Source organism: Phyllobates terribilis, unplaced genomic scaffold (genome assembly GCF_046119375.1).
Source record: "Phyllobates terribilis strain yellow unplaced genomic scaffold, ASM4611937v1 Scaffold_12__6_contigs__length_324123572, whole genome shotgun sequence".
NCBI classification, from domain to species: Eukaryota; Metazoa; Chordata; class Amphibia; order Anura; family Dendrobatidae; genus Phyllobates; species Phyllobates terribilis.
The window spans coordinates 252,587,314-252,603,726 of record NW_027362772.1 but is presented as its reverse complement, the minus strand read 5'-3'; the positions used below and the strand labels follow the sequence as shown (position 1 = coordinate 252,603,726).

Here is a 16,413-nt window from a genome sequence, read left to right as displayed (position 1 = left end):
CAACCACTGTGTCTTTGTGCGACACAGAAAAGGTGAACGGATGGACTCTACATGCCTGGTTCCCACCGTGAAGCATGGAGGAGGAGGTGTGATGGTGTGGGGGTGCTTTGCTGTTGACTCTGTTGGGGATTTATTCAAAATTGAAGGCATACTGAACCAGCATGGCTACCACAGCATCTTGCAGCGGCTTGCTATTCCATCTGGTTTGCGTTTAGTTGGACGATCATTTATTTTTCAACACGACAATGACCCCAAACACACCTCCAGGCTGTGTAAGGGCTATTTGACAAAGGAGGAGAGTGATGGGGTGCTACGCCAGATGACCTGGCCTCCACAGTCACCAGACCTGAACCCAATCGAGATGGTTTGGGGTGAGCTGGACCGCAGAGTGAAGGCAAAAGGGCCAACAAGTGCTAAGCATCTCTGGGAACTCCTTCAAGATTGCTGGAAGACCATTTCCGGTGACTACCTCTTGAAGCTCATCAAGAGAATGCCAAGAGTGTGTAAAGCAGTCATCAAAGCAAAAGGTGGCTACTTTGAAGAACCTAGAATATAAGACATTTTCAGTTGTTTCACCCTTTTTTGTTAAGTATATAATTCCACATGTGTTAATTCATAGTTTTGATGCCTTCAGTGTGAATGTACAATTTTCATAGTCATGAAAATACAGAAAAATCTTTAAATGAGGTGTGTCCAAACTTTTGGTCTGTACTGTATATTCACTGTAGATCACTCTTTGAGCCACTGTAGTGGTTTTAACTACTTTCTGCTGCAAATAAAGAGACAGTAAGTGTATAGGTAACTACTTTGTACTAAGTTAACTTAATTTTTTTATTAATAGGTCACTAAGCGCCTTTTCAGCAAAATTCAGGATGCCTTGGAAGGAGTCGTCCTTAGTGTAAGTATGTCTGGTATATTGGTCATGGGTGCTCTTTTAGTTATTGCTGGGGTCTTAAATTGTCCCCTTTTAAAACATAGGTTCAAGGCCTACATAATTTACACCCAATCATCCTCTTCTCTTACTTACTGCTTGTGGAGCCCATTACCATTTAAAGGGGTTGGCCACTACTTGGGCAACTCCTTTTTAAATTACAGTAAGTAGTCCCCATTCTGAAATAAAAATTAAGATACTCACCGACTGTTTCAGCGACGTTGGTGCCGGGGTCTGCCTGACATTATTATGCCTCATCGCTATTGGGCTGCCACGCTTTGACTTTCTTCAGACGAAGTTCGGACAAGAGGAAGACATGAGAGCGGGCATACTAATATCAGCCAATGATGGCATAACCATTTCGAGACCCGGCGCCGACAAAGCTGGAATGGCATTGGTGCGGGAGGTGATTATCTGTTGTTTTTATTTTACAAGAGGGACTACTTAATTTAAAATGGGATGGCAGCCCCTTTAAGAATTCTTTATAGCTTTCTCCCAGAGCTCAAAGCAATCCCTCCTGGCTCAGACTCTGTACAAGTTGTGCTCTGCAATTTTTAAGGTTTCTATAGCAGTTTGCATGCTCCCCTTACAAACTCCTTCCTAAGTCCCTCTGGCACTCCTGATCAGTCATGCACACACACCATTTCAGTGGGTAAATGATAAAGGTGAACCTGCAATTTAAATCCCAAAGCAATACAAACTACTACCTTCGGTAACAATTTGGCCGGCATTGACCACTTATTCTCTTCTGCCACGTGCCCACTTTTTGTCCCCACTGATCCCGCACCCTCGCACTGAAGTCGTCCTTGTGTTATGTACTCAACAGATTAATTGGATGAGCGAGTCCTTCCGCCCTCTAACAAGCTCATCTCGGGAAGCCGTGCCATAAAACAATCTGGTGTTTATCTTTTGAAGTGGTCTGTGACTGCTATTGATTGAGCCATAAAGATAGGCACCGTCCCCTTCTGTCATTTAATGCTTCCCCATCTATGGATGAATCCTTAGGTGTGGAATGATTTATTTCTCTATTTTTCAGCCAAAACTGGAAGAACGAGTAAGAGATATTGCAATTGCCACAAGGAACACGAAGCAGAATAAAGGTCTATACAGGAATATTTTAATGTACGGTCCTCCGGGGACAGGGAAGACGCTGTTTGCTAAGGTAAAGCATATATAGGCAGCTGGTTTCCTAATGCACGACAGCATAGTTGGATTATAGAACATAGTTACCCAACTATTTTTAAAAAGGGTTGTCCTTTAAAAACGAAGAGGAGTTTATTAGTTATACTCACAAACAGTTTAAAAAAAGTGCTTTAGTAAAAACAGTGGTCATCGGGTTCCAGGGTTTCACCCACAATTGTCTTCTTCTGATGCATCCCCCAGAAGAAGCCAGCATTGTGGGCGAAACAGTGGGTCTGGCTGACTGAACAGGGTTACCACAAGATGATCTGGTATGGAAAAGTATGTCCATTGCTTTTATGAGTGTTTTTCTTTTTCATAGTGTTTGTGAGTATAACTAATAGACTTCTTTTTGTTTCCGATCGTAGGGTGCAAGGAATTGCTCACCTGGCTCACATAAAATGCGCTTGATATGGCTGCTGCTGACCCACAAGGCTGTCCAGGATACAATAGCAAAGAAAAAAGGGGTTTTGTTCTGCACTACCAAGAATACCAATGGGAATTCCAGAAAAGGAACCAGGAAAAAAGGATTCGGTTTATAGTCAACACTTTGTGGTTCATCCTGAGGAAGAAATTTGAAACGCATTGACAATCAACCGCATTCCTTTTCTGAAATCCCTTTTGGGGTTCTTGGCAGCACAGAACAAAACCCCTTTTTTTTTCTTGATATTGTGCTATTATATCATGGACACGCGATGTAAACCGAGAAGGGGGCTGGCTTTGCTATTGAAATGAGCAGTTAGACAGATGCCTCTCTGGTCATGTGGCTATACCGAAAAAGTCTACTGTGTTGGACATAAACCAGAAGAGAACCTCTGAACCCCAGAGCTTTTAGCCGAGGACCCGGGCGCCTTTCAGATGCAAAGTATATTAGTTTCTACAGACATCACCACTCGGTGTTTAGCCAGGATGCCAGTCTGTGTGGCATATGACTATTAAGGGTAAGGGTCGAGGAAGTGGTATGTATCCTTCAAAAAAAAAAAAAAAAACCTTCATCAATTGACCCTGCTTTGACATTCAGACCGTTGACCCTGCATTGAGGCCACGATCCAGTCCCCACTGCCAAAATCCCGCCAGTAGCTTTTTGTTGGTAATGAGATTAGATCTGAAGCATGGCTCTCGGCCGGTTCCCTCATGTCTGGGATCTGTGGAAGGAGAGGAGAGGTGACCATCCCATTTTTATCATCAACAAATCGGACATACTGTGGCAGCGTTGAGCATGTTCAGCGGTCTGACCCTCAGCGATCAGCTCATTATCCCCTATCCCTTGAATAGGGGATAACTGGATTTTTTTTTAGGGAATAACCTTTTTAATGATGACTCAGCCTTGCTATAGTCCATTGATATTACACCAATCCTTTAAAGGGGTTGTTTTGAATTCAAGTCTGCAGTAACTCTATGTGAATCCTCAGAGAGCAGTGCGTGTGCTGTCAAGATTCGCCGGGTGTGGGCGGATGTATGACTGCAAGTGTTCGATTTGCATACATGTGATCACGTGCCAACTAGACGTTCATAGCCTGGCTCAATACAAGTGTGTTGAGCGAGGCCGGACATGTCTAGTCGGCATGTGGCTGGTAGTATGCAAATCACAACTACATGACAGCCCGCTCTTGGCACTGGTGAATCCTGACTGTGCACACTGTGAAAATTCAAGGATAGGTGTTAAGTTTTAAATAACTGGTAACCCCCTAAAAGAGGACTGTCTGTTATTTAGAAAAGCCCAAAACCTCAAACGTATGTGCCATTTTGTTTGTGCTACTCCACAAAGATGAGGGGCTTACAATCTGGTAAAGGTTTATGACCAAAAACTGGCACCCTGTCCCTATGCCAGCCACTGTGGTGCCCTTTTTAAACTGTACCTTCCTGTTGTTTCAGGAAACAACACATGTACATTTACCACAGTGGTCAGATCCTCAACCCTATATATATATTTTTTTTAATTGAAACCTCTAATGAGACTGTGAAAAATTCATTGTGAAAGGAGGGAGAGCTGTGATATTGCCCTACAGTGGGGAAAAAAAGTATTTAGTCAGCCACCAATTGTGCAAGTTCTCCCACTTAAAAAGATGAGAGAGGCCTGTAATTGACATCATAGGTAGACTTCAACTATGAGAGACAAAATGAGAAAACAAATCCTGAAAATCGCATTGTCTGATTTGGAAAGAAATTTTTTTCAAATTTTGGTGGAAAATAAGTATTTGGTCAATTACAAAAGTTCATCTCAATACTTTGTTATATATCCTTTGTTGGCAATGACAGAGGTCAAACGTTTTCTGTAAGTCTTCACAAGGTTGGCACACACTGTTGCTGGTATGTTGGCCCTTTCCTCCATGCAGTTCTCCTCCAGAGCAGTGATGTTTTGGGGCTGTCGCTGGGCAATATGGACTTTCAACTCACTCCAAAGGTTTTCTACAGGGCTTAGATCTGGAGACTGGCTAGGCCTCTCCAGGACCTTGAAATGCTTCTTACGAAGTCACTCCTTCATTGCCCTGGCTTGTGCTTGGGATCATTGTCATGCTGAAAGACCCAGCCACGTTCCATCTTCAATGAACTTGCTGATGGAAGGAGGTTTGCACTCAAAATCTCACGATACATGGCCCCATTCATTCTTTCATGTACATGGATCAGTCATCCTGGTCCCTTGGCAGAGAAACAGCCCCAAAGCATGATGTTGCCACCCCCATGCTTCACAGTAGGTATGGTGTTCTTTGGATGCAACTTGGCATTCTTTCTCCTCCAAACACGTCGAGTTGTGTTTCTACCAAACAGTTCTACTTTGGTTTCATCTGACCATATGGCATTCTCCCAATACTCTTCTGAATCATCCAAATGCTCTCTCACAAACTTTAGACAGGCCCGGACATGTAATGGCTTAAGCAGGGGGACAAGTCTGGCACTGCAGGATCTGAGTCCTTGGCGGTGTAGTGTGTTACTGATGGTAACCTGTGTAACGTTGGTCCCAGTTCTCTGCAGGTCATTCACTAGGTTCCCCCCGTGTGGTTCTGGGATTTTTCCTCACTGTTCTTGAGATCATTTTGACCCCACAGGGTGAGATCTTGTGTGGAGCCCCAGATCAAGGGAGATTATCAGTGGTCTTGTATGTCTTCCATTTTCTAATTATTGCTCCCACAGTTGATTTCTTCACACCAAGCTGCTTGCCTATTGCAGATTCAGTCTTCCCAGCCTGGTGCAGGGCTACAATTTTGTTTCTGGTGTCCTTCGACAGCTCTTTGGTCTCCACCATAGTGGAGTTTGGAGTGTGACTGTTTGAGGATACGGACAGGTGTCTTTTATACTGATAACAAGTTCAAACAGGTGCCAGTACTACAGGTAATGAGTGGAGGACAGAGGAGCCTCTTAAAGAAGAAGTTACAGGTCTGTGAGAGCCAGAAATCTTGCTTGTTTGTAATTGACCAAATACTTATTTTCCACCAAAATTTGAAAAAAATATTATTTCCAAATCAGACAATGTGATTTTCAGGATTTGTTTTCTCATTTTGTCTCTCATAGTTGAGGTCTACCTATGATGTCAATTACAGGCCTCTCTCATCTTTTTAAGTGGGAGAACTTGCACAATTGGTGGCTGACCAAATATTTTTTTCCCCACTGTATTGTGATTGGCAGATCCTGTGGTATCAGCTGTGTACAGAGGTGTTACCTGTCATTGTAATCCTGCCTCTGATGATAATGAGCCTGCTGAAAACTCTTCTGGAAAGGCCGCAAAGTATGAGTGGAAAAATGGCACAGTGTAAAAATTGCAAGTTTATTAATTTTTTATTTTTTTTTAACGAAGATTGTGATCTGAAAAAAAAAAAAAAATGTCAAAAGTACATTTTGCACAAAAACCTGATTTAAGAATAAGGTAATTTTCTAATATTAATTTCCTTTTAAGGTGTACTTTTTTGTAATATTAGTAGCTTTATTATGTAAAATAAGTTGTTTAGTAACAGCACAAGCTGCATGCAGAGGTCATAGAGATGGAGACTCCAAGCAGAAAAGTCACAGTGGGCCGGCCGGCTTGAGCACAGGATGCATCATCTCATACCGCCCTCTTCTGGCAGGCTTTCAGTGCAGGTGTAGTCCCCTAATGAAACCGGTGTATGTACACCCCCATTATGATGTATCCTGTGCTCAGAGACGTCCCTCATGCTTACTGTGACTCTTCTGCTGATCAGCTCCTCCTCCATGACTCCTGTCGGGTAATTTGCATACAGCAGGATCAAGAATTAAACAATAGCTTTTATATAATATTTCCAGTAATATGACCTAAAAGGACAAATCTAGAAAGCTATACACCAACAGTTAAAGGAGTATTCCCATCTGCAAGATCTCATCTAAATATGTAGTAGGTATAATATTCGCAAATACCTCCAATTTGAAATGTATTATAGTTCTCCTGATAAGCTATGTTGCTTTCCCCGTGTGCAGGGCATTGCAGTAGCTTAAAGGGGTATTCCCATTTCCAAAATCCTATCCCAATATGTAGTAGGTGTAATAATAATAATAATCTTAGCAAATACCTCAAATTAGAAATGTAGTATAGTTCTTCTGATTCACTATGTTGCTTACCCCATGTTCAGGGCATTGCAGTAGCTTAGGTATCCATTGTTACGACCACTCATATAGTGACAGTTAGTTAGCGGTTAGTGGTCGTAACCATGGATGCTTAATGCCCTGCACATAAGAAAAGAGACATAGCAAATCAGAAAAACTATACTACATTTCTTATTGGAGGTATTTGCTAATATTATTAATATTATTATTACACTTACTATATATTGGGATAGGATCTTGGAGATGTGAATACCCCTTTTCAGTATCTATGGGTTATGATGACCACTATCAACTAACTGTCACTATATGAGTGGTTGTAACCATGGATACCTAAGCTATTGCAATGCCCGGCACATGGGGTAAGCGACATAGCAAATCAGAAGAACTATGCTATGCTGAAATTATGCAGTTGTGTGCAGCGAGGGGTTAAGCCTATGTGGTTTTTTTTGCCCGTCTGCTCCGCAGCGTGTAATGCTCCCAGATCACTTTCCTGTGTTGTGTCTGTGTAATCCTGAAGCTGCCGCTATCGATTTGTGGGCTGACAATGCTGAGCCAAGTGTAAAGCCAACGTTGGTCGTCTCCCTAATTGAGAAATGGGCTATATCGATGTGACGCGCACACACAGCACATTACTTGATGGGATTAATAGCTACCCACCCCCTTCCCTTCCCAAAAGAAAGATATATGCAATCGCTCCCTGGGGGGCATTAGAGAATGTTTAACAAGATCATTGATGGAGGCGGCAACGGGAAATAAATGGCTTTCAAGATCAAAAACCTCTTCCTGAGTCGCTCTGCTGTCCGGGATCTATGGCGCGTCACCGGTACCTTGTAATATGACCGGATTGTGGTGTTGGTCCGCGCTTGTTGGAGGTGCTTTAAATTAGAAGGGTTTTCCCACAAACAAAAGTTAATTTTAATCAATAGATCTTGGAATAATAATAACTTCCACAATTGGATGTGTTTAAAAAAAAATGTTCCTGTGCTGAGATAATCTTATAAATGTGTCCCTGCCTCCATTTCTAAGATTATCTCAGCACAGGAACATTTTTTTTAAACACATCCAATTGTGGAAATTATTATTATTCCAAGATCTATTGATTAAAATCAACTTTTGTTCATGGGAAAACCCTATTAAAGTTGGTGCACCAGTTTGATGTCTTGGGTTTTATTTATGTATTTTTTTTTTTTTTTAGAAACTCGCCATGCATTCCGGTATGGATTACGCAATCATGACCGGCGGTGACGTCGCCCCTATGGGGCGGGACGGAGTTACTGCAATGCATAAAGTTTTTGACTGGGCGAACACCAGCAAGAGAGGGTGAGTGATGTAAAATACTGTATGCAAACACTATACGGGAAAAAGTATTGGCACCCCTCCACATTACACCTGCAGGAGATCTTATGACCTCCCGCTCTACGTTGTATCGGTATAAATATGGCATCACTCCTCCTTTTGTAGTTGTGACATCTTCCGCTCTTCTGAGAAGACTTTCTACAAGATTTTGGAGGTGTCTGTGGAAATTTTTGCTCATTTATGCAGGAGGGCATTTGTGAAATCAGACCTTGATGGGGAGTCATCCCAAAAGTGTTGGATGGGGTTGAGGTCCGGACTCTTTGTGGCCGCTCATGTTCTTCCACTCCAAACTCCCCCTCCATGTCTTACTGGGAACAGAAAAAGGGTCTTCCCCAAACTGTTCCCACAAAGCTGGACGCTACAATTGTCTACAATGTCTTGTGCCAAATTATTAAAGGGGTTTTCTGGGACTTTTAACATTGATGGCATATCTTTAGGCGCACCCCCACCGATCAGACATCCATGTGTAAGTCCTGGACAGCCCCTATAAGATCTCTCACCACTAAAATTAAGGGGCCAAGGCCGACCCCTAAAAAAACAGCTCATAATAACCCTCCTCCACCAAACTGTACATCGGTACAATAATGTTCTCCTGGAATCGCCAAACCCAGACAACTCCATCAGACACAGATAGAGAAGTTTAGTCACTGCACAGAACACGTGTCCTCCAGAGTCCAGTGGTGGCGGCTTTACACCACTCCATCCGACGCTCAGCATTGTGCTTGGTGATGTACGGCTGCATGAAGCTGCTCGGCCATGAAGCTCCCAACAGGGGCGCTATAATTGTGCTGATAAAGTGATTTATCAGATGCTCTGGATATATGGGCAGGAGTTGTCCTGATAGTATAGGATATACAGTCCCATGTATGGATGAAGATGTACTTGATATAGTTGGACAAGAAGCATAAATTAACTTGATTTTCCCTATATTTCTTCCCTCGTCATTCAGACTCTTGCTGTTCGTGGATGAAGCTGACGCTTTCTTGAGGAAGAGGGCCACGGTATGTAATCACTTCCACGTCTATGCTAACATGGGCCACTAAACTCTAATCTGCAGGTTGTATTACTGCATCTTATACAGAGCAGATAATGAAGGGACGCAAGTCCTTTTCTGCTTACTGTCTCATTGAACCAAGACCTCTAGTAAGACTTTAAGGGGCTCTGTCAGCACAGAATGACTGATAAAACCCAACACAGGAGCTTGGAGCACACTTGATTGGGCCAAACATTTACATGCACTTTCCCAACTACTAGTTTTCCATCTATCGCCGCCCTTTTCTGGCTCTATTAAGCCAGAGCTGTCAATCAAAGAAGAGGGGGTGGCGATTGTTTTCCCCCTATCAGATGGGAAGGTGTATTTAAATATTTGGCTACACCCAGGGTGCACCGAGCGCCTGTACTTGGTTTGAACAAGCATTAAAATCAACAAGCTTTTAAGCTGTGGCCACTTGCAGAACCATCACAGTCATGCGAAGTATTGGCATGGCTGCGATTGGCTGGTGCAACATGTGATCCAGCCTATATAAACTCCGGATCACGTGTGACACCACCACTGTGGTTTGATTAACGTAGGGACAGGACACTGCTTGAGTGAGGGATAGTGTGAAATACATAATTGGGGAAAAAAAACGTTGAGGTCCCTCCTTTTTTTTTTTTTTTTTTTTTTTTAATAACCAGCCAAGGGAAAGCAGACTGCTATGGGCGGCTGGTCTTATGCTGGGAAGGGGCCAATATCCAAGCCTATAAATATCAACCCACAAGTGATGATAGACCATAGGCCCCATATGTAGTTCTCCAGCACTACAACATTGTCGGCTGGGCGTCTGACATCAGGAGTCCTGATAAGAAACTTAAAAACGAAGACTCCCTAGATAGTTAAATGGGCCAAGTAACAGGCACAGCAACTCATACAGAGCAGCTATAGGCCGTTATTCAGGGCACACAGTGTTTGCACCTCAGCCTCCTCATTGTGTAAGGGGGTCCTAAGGATGGACCATAAAGGTGTACGGGGATCTCCAGGACTCTTGGTGATATTGCAGTAGTCTCTGTAAGTTTCTTCTGGCATAACTCTGCACCAAATAATGGAGCATGTCTTGAAATTTGGCTTATTTTTATGACTTGTCTTGGCTACCTCCAAGTTTACCCACAACTGGGCCATGTCCTGTGCAGGGTATGAGGCTGGAATCTCTGGCGTTTTTTGTATCCCATGCACTTCTGGTCCTTACTTTGAGACGGCCTGATATAATAATTTTTGTCTAGCGCTTTCCCTTAAAGATGCATTTAGGAGCCAATACACCTTAGATAGCCGAATTCCTCCATAGACCTTATGCATGGATATTTCATATGACTGGAATAAGTCCGGATCGGGCATGTTAAAATCCAATCTGTCTGATCTCTCTGACCTACCTCAGTGTATGGATTATATAGATCTTTGCCATCATACATAAATGCTGTAACACAGGCATAAGCAAAAACCTGATTTAGAAAGAGTATTTTGTGGGATTTTATGCCGCATGGATTGACCGGTCACTGATATAAGAGGCGTCTTGTATCCCCAGCGCCCCCGTCAGCAGGCGAGCAGTAGCTCGGAGCACAGATTTGAGGGCGGTATTGCCCCGTCAGCAATCCGTGTGCTCCAGTTATAAGGTCTAATTAATTCCGTCTTGTAAGCGTCGGTGAGTTTGAGCAGACAGATGACCGCCTCTCGCTTAATTAAGTGACTCCACATGCAGATTTATATTTCTCCTTTTAAATCATTATTGGCGAAAAGACGTCTTCAGGCTCCGCTCCCATCCGACCTCCTCCTCATCAGCTCAAGGACCTAAAATACCCCCCCTCTTAAAACCGCACCACTTATTTATGTGCTGCATCAGAAAATGGCTGAACCACCTAAGACCATATATTTAGGAAAATTTAGAGGGAGACATATACTTGCTTTTAACAGGGCCAACTTTTTGAAATCTGATTAGTGTCACTTTAGTAATAACTCTGGAGTGCTTCAACATATCCTATTGATTCTGAGATTGCTTTTTCGTGACCCTTTATACTTTATGGTAGTGGTAAATTTAGGTAGATATCTTTTGTGTAAATGTATAAAAATATTAGAAATGTGACAAAAATTTTAAAAAAAATTGCAATTTTTCAAACTTTGAATGATTATCCCTTTAATCCATCTAGTCATACCACACAAAAAACATTAATAAATAACATTTCCATCGTGTCTGCTTTACATTGTAAAATGTTGTTTTATTTTGTTAACATTTTAGAAGGTTTATAAATGTAGGAGTAATTTTTCTTTTTTTTTTTTTTTAAAGGAAATTTACAAAACTTATTTTTTTAGGGACCAGTTTAGTTTTGAAGTGATTTTGGGGGTCCTATATATTGGAAACGCACAAAAGTGGTACCATTTTAAAAACCGCACCCCTTAACGTATTCAAAATGGCTTTCAGGTAGTCATTAACCCTTCAGGTGCTTTTCAGGAGTTAATGCAAAGTGACATGACCGGAATGAAATAATTTATTTTTACCACCTAAATGTTTCTAACTTCTGAACAAGCCACTAGAGCCAGAAGACTCTAAGGCCATTATTTGGCTATGAACTGCCATGGCAAGCATCAGGACCACACGATCAAAATCTCAAGGTGCCAATGGGTTAAAGAGTGATCCCCCCACTCTGTTAACCATCTAGATGCTGTAGCCATTATTGCCAGCAGTATTTAAGGGGTTAAACGGCCACAGTCAGTGCCAACACTGATCATGGCTGATGCAGCAAGTTGTCGGCTATAGTGTGCGCCTGTGCGCCTGGCAGCAAGTTGTCGGCTATAGTGTGCGGCTGGCAGCAAGTTGTCGGCTATAGTGTGCGGCTGGCAGCAAGTTGTCGGCTATAGTGTGCGGCTGGCAGCAAGTTGTCGGCTATAGTGTGCTCCTGGCAGCAAGTTGTCGGCTATAGTGTGCGCCTGGCAGCAAGTTGTCGGCTATAGTGTGCGCCTGGCAGCAAGTTGTCGGCTATAGTGTGCGCCTGGCAGCAAGTTGTCGGCTATAGTGTGCGCCTGGCAGCAAGTTGTCGGCTATAGTGTGCGCCTGGCAGCAAGTTGTCGGCTATAGTGTGCGCCTGGCAGCAAGTTGTCGGCTATAGTGTGCGCCTGGCAGCAAGTTGTCGGCTATAGTGTGCGCCTGGCAGCAAGTTGTCGGCTATAGTGTGCGCCTGGCAGCAAGTTGTCGGCTATAGTGTGCGCCTGGCAGCTGCTGGATTGTGACCAGTCAGAGGGTGCTAGTTTCTAATATCACAGGTCAGTTTTAAGTCGTGTTGGGGGTCATTAAGGAGTTAAGGGGGTATTTCCACCTCATAAAGTCATCACTTAATAGATGTCGATCCGATCTACAGAACCCCCATCGATCCTGAGAACACAGAGGCCGCAGTGCTGCAGCCCCGTCAGTAATTCATTGCATAGCGGCAACCCTGCCACCTGCTGTGCTGGGGACGCTGCAGCACCTCTTTATTCAAGTAAATGTGGCCCGCTGCAATTTCCGTTGATCCAGGAGGCCGCAGTGCTAAAAAGAAAAAAAAAAATCTGTGCATACCTAAAAAATGGCAACCATCTGTAGGGTCGCAGTAGGAAAACACTGCAGTTTTTTCTGCAGTGAGATGCATACAAGATTGATTGATTACCATATGTACCTAATGCCTTTTATAGGAATATTTCAGGACCTATATAGCACCTCTGGTTTCCAACCTACAAACACGAGAGTCCCCTGATGGTTTGTTTGCTGTTTATTTTACACTTGGAAAAACTGTAATTGGCTGCTCCCGAATGAAATGAAAACCAAGTTTATTTTTTTTCTATGATGAGATGCATACTAGATTGATTAGTATGCAGTCCTACTGCCTTCATAGGAGTATTTCAGGATCTGTATGGCACCTCTGGTTTTCCACCTACAGGAACAAGAGTCCCCTGATGATTGGTTTGCTGTTTAATAGGGTCAATGACTAATAGGGGGACAGGTAGGCCAGCATTCTTCAGCATCCATATCTCTTAAGTCACTTCTGCTTTGATAAGGGCGACAGGGGATCTCTTTGGGGTCTAACCGGTGCCATACATGCGTGTGTGCAACCAAAAAAGCAGTACCTATCTCTAGTGATTCACGGGATCCCATCTCTGTGCCTGTTGGTGTTACCTAGTGGCTTGCCAGACAATCTGCAACATGAGTATGATACATGTAACCAGATCACCTCAAATTTGGGGTCTTTAGAAACGGGTATAGAGTACAATTGTGCCTAGTGCGGAGCATAAGGTGAGGTGTCTGATGCAAGAATCCAAAATAGACCCCTCTATGATCGTGCTCCACACCCTCAGGCTCTGTACTAGACAGTGTATGCATTTGTCCGGAGTGTTCCTTTTTAATTATTGATCTTGCTTTTGCCACATTCATTTACAAAACGTATGCAAGTAACGTAGAAGTGAGCGCACAATCTGGAAATGGGAGCTTCTTGGCTCAGTGAGGCGAGGTGGCAGTAGACAACATACTGCCGATCCAGGCCCTCGTAGAGCGCGGAGATCTGCGGTGTAATGTGGGAGAGTAACGAGGGGCCCGAGGCGTGATCCCGCCGATGGAACGCTCCAGCCGAGCCATTATACAAGGCTGGATAGCAGGCGTCACCGCGTAATAAAGACAGATGTGATTGGACAGCTGCCTCCTCTGCTTTATTTTACAGGAGAAAATCAGCGAAGATCTGCGAGCGACACTAAATGCTTTTCTGTACAGGACCGGGGAGCAGAGTAACAAGTGAGTCCTGTCTGCACGCCGCACATCAGCTACTTGGATTTCTTTATTTAAAGGCTCAAATAGACGTCCGCAATTATAAATGGACGCACTGCGGTTTTCAACGTTTTTCTGCTTAGGATTTTTTTTTTTTTTGCCGGGTGAAAAAAATCCGCAGGCGTTTCGTTACGCACAAACGCGCCAGGTGCTGTCAGTTCGCACATCACGTTTTGTGTGTGATATTCCGCAAGTGACCCGTGAATGGTTAATGGAGCCCATCAGCGCTGCCTCTGCCTGCGGAGTAGATTAATGTCTTGTGATAAAGACTTTTTGTTCTGTAATGAGCAATGCTAATGGTCCAGGCTGTTAAAATGACACGTGCACAGTGTGGGACGTGAAATACACAGGACAAATAAAAACCTGCCCGATCTAACGCTGCCCATGTTACTGGTCAGATGTGATTTCTGACGAGATTTTTGGAAAGGTCTGGTAATATGTGCAATGATACCGGCTGTCATTATCCCGTCTAGATATACTCAGGCGGCCGTCTTAATACTTGTATATCCCTTAGGTCGTCCTCAAGCTCTGTCCCGAGCAAGAACGTGGCTTCTGATAAAGGCGACACTTGTGTAATATTGATGTTCGATCCATACAGCCACGCTTTTTATATCATTTTCTAGACTGTGAATGTCCAGATTAATTTGAGTCGTTACTTTGCTTTCCGAGGCTCCTGATCGCCTCAGTTTGCTAGTTATGCAGCAGTGCTAGAGATGCATAACTGCATAATAAGGAGTCTAGAAAATAGTGATGACAACCATAGGAACTATATTGGCTGTTAACGTTAGTGAAAATAAATCCCTAAGCTCCCCTGATTCTGACTCTTTTTTTCCGTTTTGCGCTGCATCGCTCCCTTGCAGAGATATTCACATTTGTTGCTTTTGGAGCGCAGTATGTGAAATCTCTGCTTGTAGTGTAACTGGGCATTTCAACAGAGTCTTCTCTGGCGCCTTTGCTTTCACCCCTCCCTCCCAGACGCTGCTAATAAGCACCTGAGACTGATAGACTGCCAGATTAGCGGTCAAGCTAATCTTTCACCCGAGAGTGGGGTGAAATTGCATGCCCCCAGAGAAGACCCAGAAGAAATGCACAGTTGAACTGCAAGCTGAAATTTCACTTACTGTGCTCCAAAATCTACAAATGTGGATATCTCTTCAATGGAGCGACTCAGTGCCAAATGGAAAAAAGAGGCAGAATCAGGGGAGCGCAGGGATTTTTACAAGGTATTGAACTCCAATTTTTTTACGCAAGTGACAGGTGCTCTTGAAGTGTGGAATTGATGATAATCCATAGAAAAGTATACAGTGGGTAAAAAAAAAACACCATACAGTTTTTGTTTTTGTTTTGTTTTTTACAATGAGTGACTTATCTGAATATATTCCTATTCAGTAATCCTACTGAATAGGAATTACTATTCAGCATTCAACATTGCAGCATTTCGGTGGCGGTATAATTAAGACGCTTTTTGCAACATATACAGGTGCTTCTCACAAAATTAGAATATCATCAAAAAGTTAATTTATTTCAGCTCTTCAATACAAAAAGTGAAACTCATATATTATATAGTCATTACAAACAGTGATTTATTTCAAGTGTTTATTTCTGTTAATGGTGATGATTATGGATTACAGCCAATGAGAACACAATTCATTATCTCAGTAAATTAGAATACTTTATAACAACAGTTTGAAAAATGATTTTAAAATCCGAAATGTCATTATCTCAGTAAATTAGAATAATTAACAAAATACACCTGCAAAAGCTTCCTACACGTTTAAAAAGGTCTGTTTCAGCCATAATCATCAACATTAACAGAAATAAACACTTGACATAGATCACTCTGTTTCATAAATTATACAGAGTCATTACAGTTTCACTTTTTGTATTGAAGAACTGAAATAAATTAACTTTTTGATGATATTCTAATTTTATGAGAAGCACCTGTACATCAAGCAAACGGTCTTAGCGCAATGTAAACAGGACTGTACTCGGGTAATATAATAATGTAATAACCTGTTGCTATTTCTCTCTCCAGATTCATGTTGGTGCTGGCCAGTAACCAGCCAGAACAGTTTGACTGGGCCATCAACGATCGAATAGATGAGATCGTCAACTTTGCTCTTCCGGGACTGGAGGAAAGAGAACGCTTGGTCCGTCTGTACTTCGATAAATATGTACTACAGCCTGCAAGCAAGGGGAAGCAGTAAGTCAGCTTTGGTGCTACTTGTTTTCTTATCATGAATGAGACCATGAAGGAGCAAAGAAAACCTATGCCCACCGCTGTCCTGCATCCGACTATGGGCTTAGCCCCATAATGGCCCGCGTCCCACTGTGGCACCCATCTATAGAACATGGCAATCGATGTGGGCTCCTAGGAGCCGGACCCCTGGCAATCATCTGATCACAGGGGCGGCACCTCCTTAGAGCAGCAAAACTATAATACTAATTCATAGGATTTTTAATATTCTATATCAGATCCCAAAACCCTTCTGTGACACCAGCGGTTTCAAGACATCCTACATAAATGCTTGTACTTGGCAGTTGCCGTCTCTTCTCCCGGTTCAGTTTCTGCCGTGA

At 43.0% G+C, this 16,413-nt stretch overlaps 1 protein-coding gene across 1 annotated transcript in view; it reads left to right on the top strand.

Moving 5' to 3' along the window:
* Positions 1-16,413, top strand: part of LOC141172525 (ATPase family AAA domain-containing protein 3-A) — a 55,814-nt gene that overhangs the window by 22,824 nt on the left and 16,577 nt on the right. Inside the window, exons 9-14 of the mRNA XM_073656835.1 lie at positions 842-898; positions 1,968-2,093; positions 7,860-7,984; positions 8,970-9,021; positions 13,733-13,803; positions 15,872-16,039. Coding sequence (XP_073512936.1) covers positions 842-898; positions 1,968-2,093; positions 7,860-7,984; positions 8,970-9,021; positions 13,733-13,803; positions 15,872-16,039 — 599 coding nt within the window. The remainder of the gene's footprint in view (positions 1-841; positions 899-1,967; positions 2,094-7,859; positions 7,985-8,969; positions 9,022-13,732; positions 13,804-15,871; positions 16,040-16,413) is intronic.